We start from the raw sequence: 21,750 nt of genomic DNA on the forward strand, positions 1-21,750 counted from the left end.
TTATGGGAATATTTGGCGTGAGTCTCAACCTGACAGCCTTGCTGACTCTTGAGGAAGGACAAAACGGTGGGGAGCGGGGCGACTGCCCTCTCCTCCCTCTCTCCCTCCCTTTCTCCATCGTCTGTTTCCAAATTCTTTGGGATTATCTAGCGACAGCAAGAAAAGGCGCTGCTCTCAGTGCTCAGCACTTCGCAGGCTGAAGTGAGGTGACGGGCCCCGGTGCAGGGGACAACGGCTTCATTCACTGGGGGATACCAAACCAGAATTACAAGTGTGCAAGAATAAACAAGGCCGGAGTTAATCTAAAGTTGTTTTACACTTTGTTTTATTAAAGTCAATGCACTTCCGTTCCTCTGTGCAGAGCCTAGCTCTGCTTAATTACCATGACTCAGGGAGAATTTTAATAGCGTGGAGCGCGCAGTGCACACGGAGGCATTCTCCTGACCTCTAGAGGTCTGTCAAAAGAAGAGGAGCATCTGCTCCCTCTGGAGAAGTTCCTGGAGAAAAAGGAGGCAGCCCACAAAACTGCTTCTCCTGAAGTTATCCAGCTGCCATTCCCAAGTGGTTGGTCACCCACCTGTCCCGCTGCACTTCCCCACCCTTGGGCTGGGGGCTTCTCCTGCCTACTGCCTTCTGCAGCACTCTCACCACTTGCTGACAAGCTTTGGGCACAGGCATGGCATGCTGCCAGGGAGAAGGGACTGACCGGGTTTTTCATACCACGCAGCAGCATTTTTGCAGGTGTGGTTGATGTCCAGGGACACTGCTCCCAACTCAGCTGCTGCATTTGGATCCCAGACACTGAAAACACCCTGAGGACCTCTGCCATCTCCCCACCTCCTGCAGCTCCTAGCACAGGGATCTCTGAAATGGTGGTATTGCTCATACACACTTGGCTCCAAACACACATGGAAGATACATTTTTTTATTATATAATGAAAACTCTTGCACAGTTTAGTCAGCGCAGAATTTTCCCATTGAACTGAGTTCCCCATATCTTAAAAAACTCAGAATGAAACAGCGAGAAAGCCAAATATTATAGCCCAAATATTTGCATCTCATTAAGGAAAATGCTGATTTAAGAAGATTTTTTTTTTCGTTGCAATAGGGTTTACCACTGGTAAGCCTTGGTAAGTGCCCTTCAGCTATTGTTTGTGGCACAGTTGGTACAGAAAGCAAAGTGGGTGCAAACATGCAATTTACAGACACAGATATGTACAACAGTGCTTTTTACCCAATGTTCTGGGGATGTGCTGTATGCTGAACACCCCAGAGCATGCCTTTTGTATGCTGCCACGTCAGTACCTTAGCACAGTGTCAAGTTTTTGTCGTGCCTACAAACACTGGATTTTTAAGTTCATTATGCACATACATTGTTTCTTTGTTAATAAGCTTTGAAGCAGTATTATACAAACTGTTATAATGGGAACACCTGTTTCACCTCTTTTGTGTCCCTTTGTGTGAGCCACCCTTTTATTAAAATTCAGTATTGTGTGCAACAAGCTGCATGCTAAACCAAGCAGAACAGGACATCTGTACAGAGGCACACACCACACCTAATGAATTAGTCTGGGCTAAGAAGCTCAGCTTCTAAGGACCCAAGCTGCCTGTCTTTTGAGCAGCATCCTAAAGAGATAGACACAGAGGGATCTCTTAATGTGCTAGGGAAGACTTTAAGGTCTGTGGATGCTGAAAACCAAGCAGGACAGGAAGAAGCTTTTTATCTAAAGAGCAACCTCCTGCTGGAAAATATTGTCTAGGTAGTCTGAGGAAAGGTGCTCAGAAAACATCAGAGCGTTTCATGTTCTGCACTAGGAATTCTCTTCAAAACCAGCATAAAACCAGGAAGATGACACGGTGCCTTTAATAATGCACCAATATTAATAATAATCATCACTGGTAATCACTGGAGTCCTTGCAGGCTGTAATGCTACAACACATTGCACATTCATCCTTGTCCTTGAGCCTCACAAAGCAGTCACAGAGTTGGGAGCCTCTTGCATCTTAAAATTAGCTCAATTTGGATTCAGGGCAATTCCCCATTTGCAGCAGCAGAGTCTAAGCGACATGGCAACATCAGGCAATGTGAAGTGTGAGATGAAGTGCCATGGCTTCATGCTTTAGAGACACAGAACACGTGTGTGGATTCTCTGTCTGTGCTGGATTCTCAGGAACTGGGAGGTAATTTTGGGAGAAATCTAATTTTTCTCCATTTGGGGATTAAAGACACTGTTCTTATTGATGCTTGGGCAAAACTCACTCCTGGGTTTTGCCACCATCACTAATCTATTGGTGAATTTAGCTCAGGTTTCCAGAGGATCACTATGACTTGTCACTGCTGCTTTCCTTACTGTGGCACATTGGATTTCCCATGCTGTTGCTGAGATACAACCATATCAGAAATATGCACAGCCTGACCCAACCTGTTGAAGGCCCTGTAAAAATGCTGATCAGACAGAAATCAGAGACGTGCTCTACAGCTCAAGAGAGAATGGCAACAGAGAGCTCTGGTGAAAGGCATCAATAATTGTCACTTCTCCAGGCAAAGGCTGCCTAAAGTCAGAAAAAGAGAATCATCTCTGATTCTTTGGTCTCAAAATACTGTTCCTTAGGTCAACCTGTATGAAACCATATACTAGAGGCAGCCATGAAACTGGGGATTATATTCAGGAATGGATGACCTCACATAGTACCACCTGGGCTAGTGGCCCCTCGCTCTGCCTTGGGTACAAAGTGTAAGGAGTCATTCTCAGCAGATGTCTGTATACAAATTACACAAACATACAGTCAACTCTCCATTCAGAACCAGGAGCAACACTGGGAAGGGTGCTGAAGCTGGCAAATAGGCAAACATGAGCAGTGACCCGTTTTGTTGCTGCTCTGCAAGACGCAGCCTTGCTCACACAGGACTGCTCTCAAACCCACTGTACAGCCCAAGTGCTGTTGAGCCCAGAGGAAGAGCTGTGCTGTTGGGTGCTGGCTGGCTGGAAATGTAGAGCCCCCTCAGAGCCCTGGAGCTGCATGTCTGTCCTGTGGTCACTCCTTCATCTTCTGTCTCGTCTTCCACACACGAGAGGCACTCCTGGATCTCTTGGTCTAGCTCCAAGAATTCCTCTTCACCATCACAGCTACTGGCAGTGTCATAATCAATCTCTTCCACACAAGGAGGTTCATCATCAGACTCCAGGCTGCTGGTACTGCACCTTCTGCAGAAAAACCACAAGAGAGACTGGACGTCACCAAAGGAGGAGGTGTTTGCAGGGGGAAGAGCAAGCAACAGGGAAATGCTTTTTCTGGGTTCAACCTTGGCTCTGTTAATAAGGGATGAGGTGGTACTAAGCAAGCTCTGGTATGTCTTTGTGTCTGTCTCCGCAATGAGAGTGATAAAATGAAGAGTGATATTCACTGACCTCTCAGGAGTAAAGCATTATTATTATTCCCATCACTATTACTGCTATTGCTAATACAGAAGCAGGGTGCTTTACATACAGACAATGCCATTCTTGCCTTGAGGCACTAACAAAGGTTGCAGAAGCTGAAATATAGCAGAGAAGAAGACATTCAGTTTCCAGAAGGTTGCTGGTTTAATCATCATCCCCCTTGCTGTAGTTCCACATTTAGTGTAAGACCTAATTAATCCAGGTGGTTGAAGTGCTTTGGCATCTTTTCCTCCTGTTCTGTGCAAGCTCAGAGCACTGCTAACAAGAAGCAGCACAAACAGAAAACGAAGCCTCTTGGATCTTCAAGCACCCTGGCTGCAGGGAGGGCAGAAGCAGCAGGAGTGGCTGTGTTTTGTGAAGAACATGGAAAGGCTTTGGTAGTGTGACTTCCTGTGGAAGGGCCAAACTCAGAGTCAAGCCTGAATGGCTGAGGAAAGACTCTAAGTGGATGTCACAGCCACATCATCTGGCTCTCAGAAAGGCAGGTTACCCCACTTTGGCCTCCTGCCATTTACTCAAAGGAATGGCCACAGGAGCTCTCCTTACATGCCCACTTTCAATGCATGAGGTTTGCCTGATGCAATATTTATGGCAGAAAAGTGACCACTAGACTAGATGGCTCTGGGGGTCCTTCTCCTCCCAAGCTGCCTGCATCCCATCTGGCTCTCAGCCCATGAGGACAACGGGGTAATTTTTTGAGACCAGAAAGAAGCCTGTGATTTCAGTGCTGCCTGGGTCACAGTCTGGATAAATCAGGGGAAGAGATACTGCATTTTTCACCTCCAGGTCAATGTTTTCGATCAGACTCAGAGCAGGAGAATGTATTGCTTTGGGGGACAGGGAAAGGAATAATAATATTCCACCTCTGGGCCAGAGTTTTTTTAAATTGTCCCAAGCTGGGAAGGATGAATGGCTTGGCAGATGGAGCATACACAGCTTTAATGTGTGGTCTGCTTACTTACATGTCAGTAACCAGAATAATCTTCCAGCTTTCAGCTGTTACACAGCAGTGCCAGCAAGTGAGGTTTCAGAACATACCAAAGGTGTAAAGTATTGCTTTTGGATGTATCCCCTCTTCTGCACTCCAAGAAAGGTGTAAGATTTTCCTAGTCTGAGACTCCAGATCTTAACTGCATACAGACTATTCTGCAGCAGAAACAAGCAGTGTCAACCCACATCTCCTTCTCAGGCTGATCTCTGGCTTAGTTTACTTCAAAGGCTGGGTATAAAGGATTTTCTGAAAGCTTAATAGAGCTGTACAGCTTAAAAATAAATAAAAGAATAATTATGCACTTTTACAGTTTCTGGCTCTACTTCAGTCTGCTCAGAAATCTGGGTCAGGAGGAACTCATACTGAAAATGAGGATGTGACATGAAACAAAACAAACAAACCAGGACAATCCTTCCAGCACAAACAGCAACAGCAATGGTCCCAGCTGAGTCTGACCAGTGGGTTTGATTTTTCTTTTATTTTTCATATGCAGGCATGGCATGAATTACCATGATACTGAGTACCTATGATAATGTTCAAAGCTGACTAAACCCAGGGGAACCAGAATTTTCATTTATAAGCCCTGCTCTTGCAGATTTGCAGTCAAAAAGAACCAAAGCATACCTACTTTCAATATTGCACTTGTACATTTTTAAGGAGCTGCTAATGCCATTGGGACAGAACATAGTTGTTGCCCAACTCACTGATATTTTACAGATGGAACCGCTTGCAGCCTAGGAACTGAAGGTCAAGCATTTGCATTAACATGATAATTGGGGGGGGGGAAAAGGTTAAATCTGGGAAGCCAAATAACAGGATCTTCTGAATTTTTCAATAATTTAAGTGATTTTCGGACTGTATTTCTGACAAAAAAAGGGAAAATGCCTCCTACCACAAAAACATTTTGCTAATGAAGGGAAATCTGGAAGACAACAAACAGAGAATGAAAGACAAAAAATAGAAAACTGCCATTTCTTTGCATTGAAGACTGAAGGGATATTCTTTAGGAAGCAAGCATTTATTCATAAAACATTTGTAATGGGCTTCCAGAGGTCCCCCTTGTTGCCTGCCTGCACAGCACACAAAACACCAAGACTATGAGAACTCAATTTAGGGGGCAGTTGTGCTGCAGAAAGAGGTTCCCCATGAGTGAGGATGTGCTTAGACCTTGATTGGAGGTCAGGAAAGATTTTCTTCGTCATTAGCTCTGCCCTTTGCTCCTTTGCTGTGGCAGTGATGAGCAAGGCAGTTAGCACTGATCTCAGCAGTGGCTTCTCCAGCCTGCAGTGACAGCCCTGGATCAGAGCTACCAAACGGCAAAGGGATGGCACCAACCTCCTCCTGCTGCCAGCACGGGCTGCTGACTGTCACACTGCTGACTTCAAAGTTGAGAGGATCTTTTTCACACTAACATATTCTACAAACAGTTACATCTCTGCACTACATGGAACTTCACATCCCAATAATTCACTTTCTGCTGCAGGAAGATTTAAAACGCATTACGAAGCAACACAAATGGTCTGGTTCCAAGCAGCAGGTTCTTCTGAAAGAGGAGAGGTGGCAGCATGTGGCACGTGGAGGAGCCAGCCAGTTCCACCAACTGAGTGCCAGTCCTTGCATGTGCTTCCCCACACCATGGAGACCATCTCCTTCCATGCAAATGGTGAAACAGGGTAAGGAACAGGATTGCCAATATCTGTTGACTATTGTATTCTTTCCCAACAGAGTTTTGGGGGTTTGTGTGTTTAGTTTTAATCTGATCTTTAAAAGCTGGAAAAGAATACACGCGACAAAAAATGAAACAAAAACCAAAAGCAAAGCAACAACAAAAAACCTACCCAGGAGACATGAAACATATTTATCAAAGAATGATGATGTTGTCTTACAGAAGGTAAACAAAGAGGAAAACCAATGACACTACATTATAGAAATCCAAGACAAATATAGACTATGAATACCACTGAACATGAACACAGTGCAGAAGAGAGGGGGGAAGGCTGGTAATATATTCTACAGCCAGCAGTCCCCCAGCTTTCACAATAAAACATGTACACATTTGGTTGATCTTCAAAACCTACAGCCTCCTAGCCCCCATCTATTCCAGCTGATGGGAACCACAGCAGCAATTTGCAACTTCATGATGTGATAAATAGAATTTCTTTGTTTTGATTTTTAATTTGCATATTTACTCAGATATGACTTAATCTTAATTAGTTCTCCTTTCCTATGTGGGTGTGTTGTTTTGTTTGCTCAGTTTTGGAAAGCAAGCAAGATTTGGTTCCCTGTAAAATAATTCTGGGGTTTTTGCTGGTTTAATGGGAGAAGGAGAAGGGAGCCCAGTGCCTCCTTACAAGTCAGTGTAACTGGAACTTTGTGGTATGACTGGAAAACACTTCTTTCAGGTGCCTACTGTCAAACCCTCATTCTGAGTCAGCCTGCTAGGTCACAGCTGGAGAGAAAGCTCTCTTGTCAGCTGTCCTGCTGAGCCACACCTCAGAACACACACTCTGTAGCTGTGGTGATAAACTATAGCTACACACTGCACATGGGGATGAGTGGCATCTCTCCTCCATACTTAATTTTCATCTACTTGTACATGCACTTCCAGGGAATGGAGAAAACTAGAGAACTCCTGAGTAATTTCCAGAGATTTTTCACTCACATTTTGCTTGTGTGGCAGGTCACTCATTCTCTGTGTATTCTGCTGGCTGGCTGAAAATAGAACATTTCATTTTTTCTGCTGGAAAGAACGGGCACTGACAACTGTCCCTCTTAGGGAATCTGTGACTGCTGCTCAGGGTTTCTGCTTGACCTTCACTTGACAGCCCTCACAGTTGCATTGCAGAAGGAAGTGGAGCATTTACTTTTCTTTCATACTGCTCCTCTCACTGTTGAATTTTGTTGCAGCCTTGTCAGAGAGAAGCTGAAGTGGGAGTGTTTAAATGCATCACATAAAAAGGAGGAAAAAGCTGAGGCTGGAGACCACTGCTGGTCATGGACATACCAATGATTCTTTCTGAAGGATGTATCAACAAACAAACAAACATGTCCTCAGCCTCTCTCTGCAGTGAAAAATAATGTCCCAGCATAATCACCCTGCCTGTAACCCTATTTTCTCCTTGTGTTAAACCTTCTCTCCATCATGGCATGTCCCAATTCTTTGGAAGCTGCCCAAAGCAGGGGTGTGGCTGTGTGTAATGAGCCAAGTACATCTCTGATATAGTTCATACACTAAATAAGGCAGGAAATAGCTTTACTGATTTTTTTCAAGAGATGAGACATTCTTGTGTGTGAATAGAAAGCAGAAAAAAAGACTTTTATGTGATTTAATAGGCCAAGTTCTCCACAGTTACAGCATTCACTTGAAGGGTGTGGTTTTTCCCCACTCAGGCAGGGAGTGGAGACCCCAGAAAGTTCCCTGACCACAATTATCACCTGTGCAGAAGGGGAATCACCCATTCTTTCCCAAAGTTTTACCTATTGTATGAAGAGTTACCAGTGCTGGTAAATAAAGTGTCCTGAAGCTTTAAAGACATGCTGCCCTCTCCGTGGTGAATTGGAATTGCCTTGCCCTTTTGGCTTTCTGACATTAAAATTCCATCTACACCACCAAATCTAAAAGGGATGTGTGGTCTTGCACAGTTTTGCTTTTGAGGAAACCATATGTTTTATTAAAAGCAGGAACACTGCTTCTGAAGGCTTGTAATGAATCTAAAATGAACCTTAAGCAGACACATTTGCAGTAATCCCAGAGTACAATTCTGCCTTTAATTGCTTCAATAAAGTAGTATTTTAGGACATAAATGAAACAACTATGATGCTTGCAGGTAATTACACCTGTAAGAAATACACTACAGCAACAAGATGCCAGCAAAGAAGGGTTTTAATTTGCCCTTTGTGTCTGGATTCAGTTGCTACAAGATGCCTTGCACACCTTGTAATGACTTTCTAATTTCTCCTCTGCCTTTCAGCAGCTCCCTAGACAGCAGCCTGACACCCTCCTGCCTGAGGAATGCCAGACAAGGATCTCTTTAGTCCCTGACTTCACCAAGGGAGGGGACCAGCTCTGTTCTGATGCAAGATGACTCCAGCTTTAGGAGCTATTGCTTTCCCCTTGGTTGTTCCTACACAGCAAACACTAATTATGTTAATTTTGTGGACTCCCAAGGGACTTCCCTTCCCAAAGGCTCTTTGACAAGGACTTTTGCATCATAAACCTCTCCTGAGAAAATGTGTGCTCAGCCCAAGGCAGTGCCAGGTGCCCTGGCTCTCAGCCCACCATGGCCCATCCTTTCACCAGCAATATGGACATAATTAAACGTAGCCTTGAATTCTGTTTGCTGTGGCTGAGACATGTTTGGTCTTGTAGGTTGGGGTTTTTCCCCTTTTTTCTTTCTGCTGCAAATAGCCAAGAGAAAGGTGCAATTCATCGCTAAGGCTTGAACTAATTAGCTTTTCAGAAGTTCCCAGGCTAATTGTAGACTGCAATATTTATAATTGATTTGGCCAGATTAGAAATGGGTGTCTGGTGCACCAGTTAGATAAGTAAAGGGCAAATGGGTTTTATTTAGAAGGGAAGACAGCTTGTAAATAAAAGGAGAGCATGAAGAGAAAGAAACAGGCTGACTCCTGGCCAATACTGTCCCCTAATGTTCATTCAGGCTTGCAACAATTTAGCCCTGGGTCAGCAATTTACTTGCATCTACCATAAACTGTTCTTGTCCCCAGGAATGGCTGCCTCCAACAGTGGTGAGAAGGTGGCTGATGGTGCTGTAGGGGCAGGGGAGGTGCTGGGCACACACCTCTCATCATACGTGGTTAGGAAATGGAAAAGCCTTCAATGAACGCGGAGAACTGCATTTAATTGAATTGCACCGTGCCATTGGGACAGCTTTGATCTTTCTGTGAAAGACAAGTTTGCAGAGAGGACAAGAAGGCATTTTTCTCCCATTTGAAGGGTAGCTGACATTGCATGATATTCCTGGATTCCAGGTATCTCAGTTCAGATCCAGGCTTGCTAACCAGTAAAATTCACACAAGCTGGTCTTCAGACTTGCAGGATGGAAAAGCTGTTGAGGAGCCAGAGGCTGCGGATTCAGTCTTATGAACAATCATTAATTTCCTCCTAATGGAAGACCAATCTATATATCAGAGTAGGGCAAACACTGCATCTTTAGCATTCTTATAGCTGTAGGCTTGAAGCATTAATAAAACCCAGTGACTTGAACAGATACAAGTCAGCCACAAAATTAAGCTCTGGCAGTTGCTGCAGACCCCAAACATAATGAGTTTTTCTTCTCTCACTCTTAGACTGTTCTTAGGTCTTGTATATTTTTTTTTCTTTAAATACATTCACATTTCAGCGCAGGAAAGCACCATCCTGTGGGTATTTTATGAAAGATTTGGGAACTGGCATATTCATTTTGGTTAGTGATGATGTTTTCTTTCACATGGTACAATACCTGGCTTGGACAAACCATTAATAATTCCATTAATCTGCTGCTTGCAAGGGCAGATATGAACAGAACAGCTGTATCCCCATCACCACTGAAAAACTAAATCAGGGTACTGAGTAAAATTTCCATTTACTATGGTGTGAAGTTAATTATAAAAGAACCTAAGCATGGAAAACTCTGACTTTACCTCCACAGACATACCAGGCAACCTGTTAAATTTCAGTCACACCAAACAAGTCCAGCCACTCCACCCAAGCTGGGGGAACAGCTCATTCACCCAAAACTGCCATCCAGGACCAGCTTCTGTGTTAATTCCCTGGCAATATGGGATATGCCTGAAGAAACCTTGAGACCTGACTGCCCATCTCTGTACAGCACTATATTTATTGATATTTGGGCCAAAATTCCAAGCACCAGGGCTCAAGCCCTGGGACACAAATTTTAAGCAAGTTGAAGACTTTGATAAGAAGCATGTGTGATATATTCAGGCACTGTTGGGAAACAGAAGTTTAGAGTGTCTTGGGAAAGCATAGGCCACATCTTGCCTTTTGGATCCATAATGCACTACAACTTGGTGTTTATTTAAGGGATGGTTTAATACCAGGTCCACTGTGATCCTGTTATATTCATTAAAAATGAGATATACACACAGGAAATAGAAGATGGCTGATGCAAAATAGATGGAATAATACCCATCCACCGGGCAGCCCAAACAGTGACTTGGATTTAGAGTTTAAGGATCAGAGGAAATGCTTCCAAAACAGGTAAATTTTGGCTTTCTACAGCTTAAGCTTCCTATGGAAATATGAGCAGTCAAGGCCCCTTGTATGGGAAAATATTTTGTGAGACTACCAGAACTCATTAGGATACTAAATAATGAAAGAGTTGCTGAAAATATGATTTTGAAAGTGTTTGAGAGCTTTTCTCACAGTGCCTCTATCTCAAGCAATTTCTTCTCAAAAAGATAATCATGTTATTGATGATACTTAGCAGCCCAACCAAAGTAATACAGGAAGATTATTGGAATCCTTGTAATTGCTTTTAGATGCTTCCAGTAGTTGAGATATTGGCACTGTGTGGGGGAAAGAAATGTAGAAAGATTTTGGCTTAGATGCTAAAAAATTGTACTGCTGAGGATAAAGAATGTAAAGGCAGGCAGGTTCTCCTGAGATCTTTTTTCCCTTGGTGCTCTTTCACATAATTCCACTGACTCTATCCAAGTTGTATAAGTGGTTCTATATATTTAATTTCAAAAGTCCAAGTTTCATATGTATATATCCCTTAGTTCTCTCTGAGCAACTTAAAGGATTTGGGATTTTGAAAGCAAAATGTTTTAAGATGGCCAAGACACATCTAGCCTGTGCCTGAGTTACATATCTGTCCTATGTACAAGGTATTTTTGGGTCAGATAAATACACATGCAAATATTTGTTTGCACAGCAGATGATAGATAGATATCTAATTACTTGACTGAACTAATAATTACTGTAAATTACTAATTTCCAACCACTACAACCCATGAAGGAGAAAGAAACCTCTTGGTTGCTAGTTTTTCTTCATGAAAATGTATTTTTAGCTGATACCCACTCTGATGTTTCAGAGAATCTATGGCAGAGGTTAAATTATGAGGCTAAATTATTATAAATTATATGTGTTCTTGTATGTAAATAAGTTTAAACAAGCACATAAATACTATCCTTTATCTACCTTTCCTTAAAGACAGATAAATAATAGATGTATACACATTATACACACACACCCAGACACCCACACATGCTCTCAGTTATGTGGTTTGCTCTGTATTCAGAGCACAATTTTCATTACAAGACATGGGAAGTCACAGGAGATGCTCCTACAGCTCCCTGAGAAATAACAATAGGTGCTCACTGAACCTTGATGCTGTTGCATTCAAGTGGAAGCAACCTGAGGGAAAGAGCTGGTTGTGACCAGAGCAAAGCACTTCTTTGACTCTGGTCCCCAGGTGAGTGTTGACAAAGCAGGAGTTCACCTGAAAGGGAAATTAGACCATCTGGGTAGGACTGGCAGCAACTGACAGAATGAGAGGACACAGTCTTAAGCTGTGTCAAGGGAAATACAGGCTGGATATTAGGAAAAAGTTTTTTAAGGAAAGGGTGATAAGATTCTGGAATGGTCTACCTGGGGACGTGGTGGAGTCACCATCCCTGGGTGTGTTTAAAAAAAGACTGGCATGTGCCACTAGGTGTGGCACTCAGTGCCATGGTTTAGTTGAGGTGTTGGGGCTGGGTTGGATTTGATGATCTTGAAAGTCTCTTCCAACCTTGTGATTCTGTGGCTTGAGATATGTTAGGATGGTCAAGAGGCAGGCAGAAATGGTTGTCTAAAACATCCAGTGTTGTCATCAGCTGTTTGGGAGCTTAAAGCAAGACTGTGGCTAAAGTTAAGATCTTGGATTCTTAATAAGGAAAGCAGGACATTTTCCTATTCCATGTGGACTTGACTCCTTTGTACCTCTTAAAGTAAGGAATACACATTTTTAGAAACCCCTCTGCACAAATCTTTTTCTTTCACAATCTTATGCTTCAAATGGGTAAAGAACAGGTGGGACCAAAAATACTTAACTCTGTTAAAGAGAATGATTCTTGTTCTGAAGCACCCAGGGAGGGGATAGGATATGACAACACATGGAGGTTCAACAGCTGTTCTTCCACTGAATTCTGCTTCTAAGGAAAGATTTCAGACAAATCTCAGCTTAAGGGCCACAGAAAACAATTCTTAGAGTACACTGAAGGCAGTTAAGGCCAACATGATGGCAAAGCCCTGAAGCCTCAGAGGTTCCAGGTGATGAACATCATTTAACATGGCCACCTCTCAAAGTAACCTTACCTATGGTCCTTTACCATTTATCACAGATTTCTTGGAATGGATCCAACACAAGTCTGCAAAGTCATAATCCTCCTAAAAGTTACACATCTCATTCAGGGGTGCTCATCATAACTGATCTGAGAAACCTCCTGTATTATAAAAAGTTCTGAGACTGATATGGAACTTTTGTTCTCTCATCCTTTCCTGAGGAGAACAAATATATTTAATCAATATTATAGCTGGGGGGAGAGAGAGACCCTGTGTGTACCCATAAGAATGAAAGACAGCAAGGGCAAGGTCAAAGAAATCTATTGTGCCTTTAAAGCAGATTGAAGTGGGGTTTATAGCAGAAACATCTGATGAAGTATGTGTGATCATAAATAATCAACAATAGATGCAGCTTAAAACTTCAGCCTCTGCCCTCACCCTAAATCTCTTCTCAGACATAATGAGCTTCAGATAAAACAAATCTGAATACTCATGTTCAGTATATTTCAAAACATTCTGATCAATTATGTTTTTAACACCATATGGACCCAAATCCAAAACCTTGCTTAACCTCGCTCATTACACAGCTGATTTGCATATGCTTTGGACTCCATAAAGGACAACAAAAAATGTCATCTACTGCATATAAAAGTGGCAATGCTTGCTAATTCCCTTATCTTGCCAAAGCCCTGCCAGATGTTTCATGAAGAATAGCAAATATTTCATTATGTTCTCCCTGCTTCCAAAAATTTGTCTGTCAGGAACTGCAAGGATGAACAAGAAAAACAACGGGCATGGAGAGCTGACAAAAACATGAAGCATCAGTTTCAACCTATTTCAGAGCTCAAACAGGGTTCTAAAAGGATTCTTTGTGCCAGAAGGAACTTCCAGCCAGGAATATATGACTCCCACTAAAGAGAGGGAAGAGGAAAAACAATGACCATTTGCTCTGATCTAAGGAGACACCATTGCCTTGCAAAAAGAACAGAGTAAAGCACATATAAAAGTTGCCATTGCTGTTTGCTGTACAAGAGATCCCCAAATTCTCTTCTGTGTCCCTGTTGTAGGTATTTAATAATGTTTCACCTGTATAACAGGCAGATGTAGTTTTCAAATGAATCTATTTGTAGCTTGTAGCATCTATCAATTCCCAGCAGGGAACATTTTTAAAAATTGCTGTTAACATGAGTATTTTCTGAATATTTTATAAAAATCCATTTTGAAATGGCTGCCAAAATATTCTATGTGTTTTACCTGAAAGTTGCAATTATATTTGCTTTCTTTTTTCTGTATGTGAATATATATATCTATATTTGTACATGCTTACATAAATTCTTAAGAGAATACTAACCCACCATGGAAGCAAGCATATTCTGAGTGAAAGCTGGAGCAACATAAACTGACAAAAGTATTCATTTAATTATGGTAAGACATGTATTTGGATGGATGGGGCAAATTATAGCACAGCTTGCAGAGCAGTGGAACAATCACTTTATAGAGAACCACCCTGAGCATTTAACGTCACTCTCTGATTTACAACTAAAAATGATAAAAGGTCAGTTCTTGTGCACAGTGTAAGTGACTGAAAAAATATGTCAGGCTGTACATCAAAGGAAAATTAAATCATGAGGTTAAAACACTTGGTTTTCAAAGATACAGGTTCTGTACTTGCTGGGCTTGCAGTCACTGTGAGCAAACTGCTTTTCTCTCTTTGCCCCAATTCCCCAGTAATGTGGGCACACAAAGCTCCATCCCTCCACCTGTCTGCACGGCAGAGTCAAGGTGTGTCTGAAGCCTTCCACCACCTGCCTAGTCAAAATGAGGGTGCAGAGCTCTTTATTTGCCTCTTCTATGTGTGTGCCCTTCTCTCCTCTGAAAGCAGTGACAAAAAGGGTGCTTAACCTTATTGAGTTTGGTCCAAAAACTCCTCTCAACAAACTGTGACTTCAGTAAAGTAGCAAGTTTCCAGATCCATTAGGGACCGAAGTCAGTGTTCTTGATTCTGACAGACAGGAATGAAGAGTTTAGCTGGAGGAATGATGAGGATGTAGGACTTGTGTTGACATCAAGAGGGGGGAGAGGTGCTCAGTGACACCAAGGATTAGCTGCCAGATCATGTTTTGAAAGAAAAATGCTGCAATTCTTGCAGTCCTGAAAACAAGTAACATCATAAAAGTGAAGGGGAGATTGTTTAGAAGGGAAAGAAACAGCCAAAAGCTGCCAGATTTTCTGTACTCAGTGTGGCTTCTGATTTTAAAGTGCCCAGCAATCTTGACTGCCAGATCCAACTCAAGCAAACAAAGGCTGAGGACTTGTGCACGCTGGTTCCACTGGACATGAAAACCTCATTAGTCACAAAGTCTTGTATTTCCTGGCATTTGCCTTTGTAGTTATCTTTTCCTAGCTCCTCATTTTGTCTCTGCTTCAGAAAGCTGCTTATTGCACCAAAATGAAGTGACATCTGCTCTTCTCCTGGTGGATTCTGTCTTCCAGGAACTGAAACACCAGCTGAAGACCAGGTCGTGAACTGTTCTGGCTCATGAATTGTCACCAAGGCGTGGAAAGAGCCCACAGAAATTATATTTTCCAGTGCAAACAGCACAGATCCAAGTGCTAGGATATACAAACACACTTCACTGCGGGGATGCATTTAGGAAGGTTATATTCATGGATATGTACAGGGCTCTTGATTGATGTGTTCTGTGATAGAATCTCTTCCTTCCCCACCAAATCATGATGGCCTCATTTTCTCCACAGACATTTCTGCTGCACCAGCAATAATGAGGTACCTCCACAATAACATTTCAAGTGCCAGTAACACACAAACCATTAAAAAACCCTTGTATGATGCTGAGGGACCCAGGCTTTTGGAATGATGGAGATAGCAGAATGGTGGAGTAGCTGCAGCCAAGTCAGGCTGCTGCTGACTTTACCCTGAGATTCCCAGGCTTATGCTGGACTTTCTCCTTTTCTGCACAGCCAACCCAGAGATAAACTGTGTCAAATTTAATGGTGCATGATACAGGCAATTTAGTACCAAAGAGAGGGGGGAAAAAAAGCATTTCTGAGGCAAGATGGGTTATCAGCTCAGCTCAAAAAGCAACCTATCAAGAAACACTGCCAAGGCGACTTCAGAAATCTATAATTTAGGTGTTACCTTAAGCCTGAAACTTTGTTTGGAAATTTCATACTTCTCACAAAGCAGACTGGCAAAGCCCAGGAGGATCAGACCAGCTATCAGTCCAGATGACAAAGTAATACACTTAGTGTATATCAAGTGCTGTGCACATGAAAGGTACAGGAAAGATGGCAACATTATACAGTTTTATCCTGCAAGGAATCAAAGGTGTTATTACACAGCAGTTTTCCAAGGGCTATTACACTCCATTGCTTACCCACCAATCAGCTCACCTTACTGGGCTTCCCAACAGTATGAATCACTTTTAAATAACAATGCATTTACTTTACATACAAAATTTGCAGCCTGAAACACCCCCATATTGCTTTCTGAAAGGGGAAGCAGCCCGAAGATTTATCAGGAACAGGCCTGTTGATGTGCAGGAAGCTGCACCAGCATGTCCCAGCTGAGCAGCTGAGCTCCTGAACAGCATCATTCACCACTAATTTTGCAGCCATTTCTGAGGCAGAGAATGACACTTTACTTTAAATCTTGTCATTTTTTAGAACAGAAGGCAAAGAATTCTAAAGTCAGTCAACAACCAGTGCAAAAATTTTAAGGAACTGAAGTTAAGAGAAATATGCCCTGTGTCAAAACTTGGCAAAGATGCAAGCCCTAGATCCCCAATTATTGATACTCAGAGGATTTCTTGGTTTGCAAGTGAATAAGGATTGCTGTGCAAGGACAATCATTCCATGGAATCATTTAGTGATCTGGGTTGGAAGGGACCTTAAAGATTATCTCATTCCAATACTCCTTTCATGGCCAGGAACATTTCCCACTAGACTAGGTTGCTCCAAGACCCATCCAACCTGACCTTGAACACTTCCAGGGATGGGGATCATTAGTTGATGATTTCAACAGCAGTGAGAGCCTGTGGAAATTTTCATGCCAGCCTCACACACTCACTCCACAGACGGGCACTGAGGCAAGGCAGGGTGCAAACTGCAGTCACTCCTGAGAGGGTTGTGCCTGCTTGTGTAGTTCTGGGAAAGCCTGGGGCTTGGGAAGTGGCAGAGCCAAGTCAGGGAGGCTGTGTGCACTGATCCAGGGCACTCTTAGGCAGACTTTTTCAGCCATGCTACCAGGTCTCAGTGGAAGACAGCACAAATCCTGCCAGATGTCTTTCTCTGACACACACGTATTTGCTGGAACTGTCTCATGTGAGTTTAGGAGGAAAAGACTCAGAATTAAATACACAATTAGACTCATATTAACCTAATCTGCTAAGGGTGAATTTGATTAGCAAAATGTGTAAATTATGTGTCCAAAGATCTGTGACTCTGGAGGAGCCCAGCCGAGCACCCCAAACCAATAGCTTTAGCTTCTGGAGATGCTTCCTCCCACTTCTTCATGCTGTTGTAGACATTCCCAATGCAAGAGAGGTCCATGAGGAGACAATCAAGAGCAAAGAAAATTTCCTGAGCTGTCTTACTCCCTTGCTGCTTTCAAGGTCTCTCCATCACAGAAGTTTTACATATCCTTGTCCCACACTACTTCCTATAGTCAGGAAATGCCTAATATTTCTGTTCTTACAGAGCTTCTCCTTTAAGATGGATTAAACTAAAACTCCTTAAATTCAGACTTGTCAATTTCCTCTGTTGGACACTTTGGATTTAGATATCTTTGCTCTACTGGAAAATATCCACTGATAACAGCAATTATTATTATGAGATACATCCTTAGAGATAGAAGCTGGCTGCTACGAAAGACTGAAATGAAGGGAAGAGGAGAAAAATAAAAATACTATTCCCACTTACCCTGACAGGGATTTAATCACCTTCCCAGCATGACATATCAAGAGTCCTTGGACAACCTCCTGAACAAGACTCAATTGACACCTATAATGTAAAGCACTTGATTTTCTCACGATAACATTAAGCATCATTAGTAGAAATGGATGATGCAGTTCAAAGCTAATTTCAAATTTAATTTGAAACCATTAAATATATATGTAATTGCTTCTTCCCACAAACCAGCATTTGGGCCCTGAAGGCAGCATCCATAGTAAGCTAAAAGACAGTATATGAAGTTCTTTCTGTGAGAATTTACAAGTGTGCATGAGATTAAATGATTTATAAAATACATACATGAGGCCTCTAATAGGAAGAATTGAAATCAAACATTTTGTAATTAGGGCTGTTTTAAAGCAATAACTGTAGTGGGGAGGAGGTGCTGTACGAAAGGAACAGAGGGTTAATGTGCTCATCTTGCCAATGCTGTGGATCTGAATGCTCAAATCATGGCGGAAAAAACTGAGCAAACCAACTGTGGCGTATTTCAGAAGGACTTTGGGGTGCATCATGAATCCTCAGAGAGTTCAGAGCACAAGCAAACTGTGCTGGACCCTTGAGGATGGACCTGTCTGCTTTAAGGGTAGTGCTGAGACTGACAGCCTCAAAATGAGCATCCCTGGCACAGAGCTTAGCAACCAACAAAAGGAGAGGTCCTGACAAAGCACAGATTAGAAAATAAGTTATGGAGGTGAACAAAACAGTAGCTGGCACAGAATTTCAGTGGGGATACTAAAAATCTCAGTCTAGAACACAGCAAGGAAATGAGCTCCCTGTAAAAGTCAGGAGAGGTATGAAGTGAGGCAGGAGACACAGGGAGGCTGGAAAGATATAAAGTGTTAAAGTATCTGCACTGCTCAGATGATCTGGACTCCAGCAGTGCTCAGGACTGCTGACCACAGGAGCTACAACAGTATCTGCCTCCCTGGAAAGGCCCTCAGTTTGATCAGCATCTGCCAGCTGTAGGAGTAAGCTGACAGCCTAGCAGGGCTCTGGGTAGATGACAACTCTTGCCCAAAGCCCGTTGCAGGAGAACAGGCTGTTCCATGCTCCTGCCAGGACACTCAGTAGCAGGATTTTTGAATGCTCACCAAGGTCCATAAGGCAGCTGAGGACAGCTGGGAATGGGACTACCTACAGGGGCTTGTGGGGCTGCAGCAGCAGCGTGGGATGGACACAGCCCTAAGGTCAGGCTTTGGCCAGTACAGCACAGTGGTGGAAATTATTTTGAAATGTGTTATCCCTTGGTGAGGCTGGATACAAAATGGGGAGCTCGTATCCAGATTGTGGCCTATTTCCAGTTGTGAAATCCAAACATTATATATTCCTGTTTCCTTATCCAGTGTTGCTTCAGTGCTTAATTATCTACCTGCTGGCCTGGCCTTTTCTGCCATACTGGTGCCAGACCATCACTGATGTGTCTATCAGGGTGAAACGAGCTCTGAACTGGGTGATAAATTGTTGTTTTTGCTGCAGCTGCTCACATCTCGTAAATGTTTAAACAGTATAATCACACACATATCTAGTAGCTGCTTGGTTATGTTTATTTTGGATGAGGTGCTATGAAGTTTCTTAGATGTGTGTGTCAAATATTCATAGATGGCAGGATACTGAAATATTTTTCTTTAGTATTTATTTATAGACTTTAGTTATCAACAGAATCAATCTTCACGTTCCCAGCTGCAGCATTACTTCTTGCCTTACCCATTTTTCCCAGACAGTGCCTGTCTATCTAACAATATCCCTCCTCCTGCAACATCTATTCACAGAATATCTGTGCAAGGTATCTTCCCATGGGTACTCACAGCATCCATCTCTTTAATTCCAACGATATATCCACTCCATCTAATGCTCGTCATCTCTCTGAAGCACTTGCTCTCTCCCTCTCCTCACCATCTCCTTATCTAGGCAATGGTATCTGTCTCTCTGTTGTGATTCTCTATCCCTTTCTCTCAGTCACTCACCAGGGTATAATTATGGATTTTGGAACACAAGAGGTTTTCTTTTTTTTTTTCCCTGCAAATTGGGCTCACAAATCACCGGTTAATTTATTTGTTTTTATGCAAAGGCTGGATGTGAGAAATGAACTCCAGAAGGGTACAAGTGCCTTTGGGTCAAAGACTCTTTCCCAGGCTTTTTTGCTTCCCTGCTGTGTGTGAACTGTTCACTGCTGTGAGAGCTGCTGTTATCTGAGAAACTCATCTTCAAACAAAGATGCTGCAGTGACTACTGCCTCCCTGTTCTCTTCCTCTTTTCCCTTTCCAATTCCCTTTTTCTCCTCCCATATTTCCTCTCTTCCCCTTCCCCAGTACTTTGCATCCACGGCTTCAAGTTTTTCCCTTCCCTTCTTTTGTCTGCTTGGTATTCTGAGGGTAACAAGTGAAAGTCCCTCCCTATTAAAAATTCACTGTCAAATAAATATTAAAGAAGGCAGGAAAATCCAGTTGGCTCTGTGTGATTTATCATTATCTGCAACACAAGGCCCAGGTTTACCCACTTCACAGGGGTATGAAGGACTTGGTGACCCTCAGCTCTTAGAAACCCCATGATGGGGACAGATTCCCTCCTCAACATCAGCCTGGATGAGATGGGTAGGGCAGGAGAGGAAAAATGTAAAAACTAAAATATCTCCCTGCTTTTTTTCTTCCTATGTTTTTTCTCTTATGGAAAAATTGACACAAGAACAGTACAAAAAATTATCAGGTCACATGGAAATTATTGGGCAGGAGAGGAAAGGAAAAAAAAGGAAAGAAAAAGAAAGAAAGCAGGGCAAACTCTGTCTGGAAAGGAGGGAGGGTAAAGCTTCCATGTCTCTGGTTTTGGTTCCCTGTGCAAAGACCCCAGCAGTTCTAATTTTTCTTCAGGCAGGGCCAGTATGGTTCAACAGCAGAATAAAACATGCAATAATTAATTAATAGCTTCACAGTTTTATGGATTGGTTTAACTCTTTCCCATATTTAGAGCTGCTGGAAAAGACTGAGACAGATGCAAAGCACAACAACATGAATTAACTGGTACCAACATGGAAGGAGAAAATACTATTTTCACTGAAGTGAGCAAATTTGCTGATAGCTTATGGACTTCAGAGGGGACCCAGATTTAATTTGAAGAGTAAAGATGTTTCCCCTCCCACCACAGTCTGCCATGTCTATGTGAGCTATCAGCTAGGACTGTTAGCCTGTGTCTCAGTTCCTTTGAGGCAAAGGATGGGAATAACTGTTCTCCCAGGAGTGGCAATCTGCCAAATGATGACTGACTCTTCAAGAAGAGCCAATACAGCTTTCAGAGGAGAAGGCAGAAGAATAACCCACCATTATACTGGTTGGGACTGCTTAATAGTGTTTTAAACATGTAACATCCATGAAGGAGACACGAGCTGTGAGTGGGGAAAGCTTCCACACCGGAGCAGTCCATGAGCACAACAGGTGCACAAGAGAGGTCTGCTGTGAGTGCTTGACTCATAGAGAAAGAAGCTTCTGCCATTCCAGACCCACAGCAGGGAGCAGAGCACGAGGCAGCAGTGGAGGAGGGAAAATGGAGAATAATGAGATCGAGGGTCAGCTGCTCAAGAGGTTTTGTGTCTCTCCTCATGCTCACCCTTATCATGGTGTGAAGACGCAGTATGAACCATTGGAACAGGATGTGGAGGCACTCCAAAGGTAGATCAGAAAGAACAATCCATCTTGTCTGACTTGTCTAATTTACTTATTGTGAGCAGATGGGTTATGAGGTCTGCCATCAGTGATGAATTATATTCATGATAAGTCATTCCCAGCTAATGAGGATCCATTATCATTATCTGCTAAGGAAGAGTAACGGCTTGCCAAGACAGAGTGGGGGTTTCACAGTTTCCAGGGAGAATATTCTGGGCTGGTAGCCACCTGGCCATTGAATTTTCAGGAAACTGAAAACTTTCCAAGATGGATATATTCTGCTTGTTTCAATTCTTGATTTTTAATTTCTTTGGGCAAGTTCAGGAGAGGGAATGTAAAAGGAGGTGGAGGAGGAGGAGGAAGTGAGGGAAAATAGTAGTAACTCTGTCTGATAAGACTGTGATTAA

At 42.7% G+C, this 21,750-nt stretch overlaps 1 protein-coding gene across 1 annotated transcript in view; it reads right to left on the bottom strand.

The window, feature by feature from the left end:
- Window positions 1-958: 958 nt before the first annotated feature.
- AGBL1 (AGBL carboxypeptidase 1) overlaps window positions 959-21,750 on the bottom strand; it is a 248,241-nt gene continuing 227,449 nt past the window's right edge. The window contains exon 23 of the mRNA XM_053988729.1: window positions 959-3,206. Within this exon, the coding sequence (XP_053844704.1) occupies window positions 2,900-3,206 (307 nt within the window). The 3' untranslated portion in view covers window positions 959-2,899. The remainder of the gene's footprint in view (window positions 3,207-21,750) is intronic.

This window comes from Vidua macroura, chromosome 12 (genome assembly GCF_024509145.1).
Source record: "Vidua macroura isolate BioBank_ID:100142 chromosome 12, ASM2450914v1, whole genome shotgun sequence".
In the NCBI taxonomy this organism is placed as follows: Eukaryota; Metazoa; Chordata; class Aves; order Passeriformes; family Viduidae; genus Vidua; species Vidua macroura.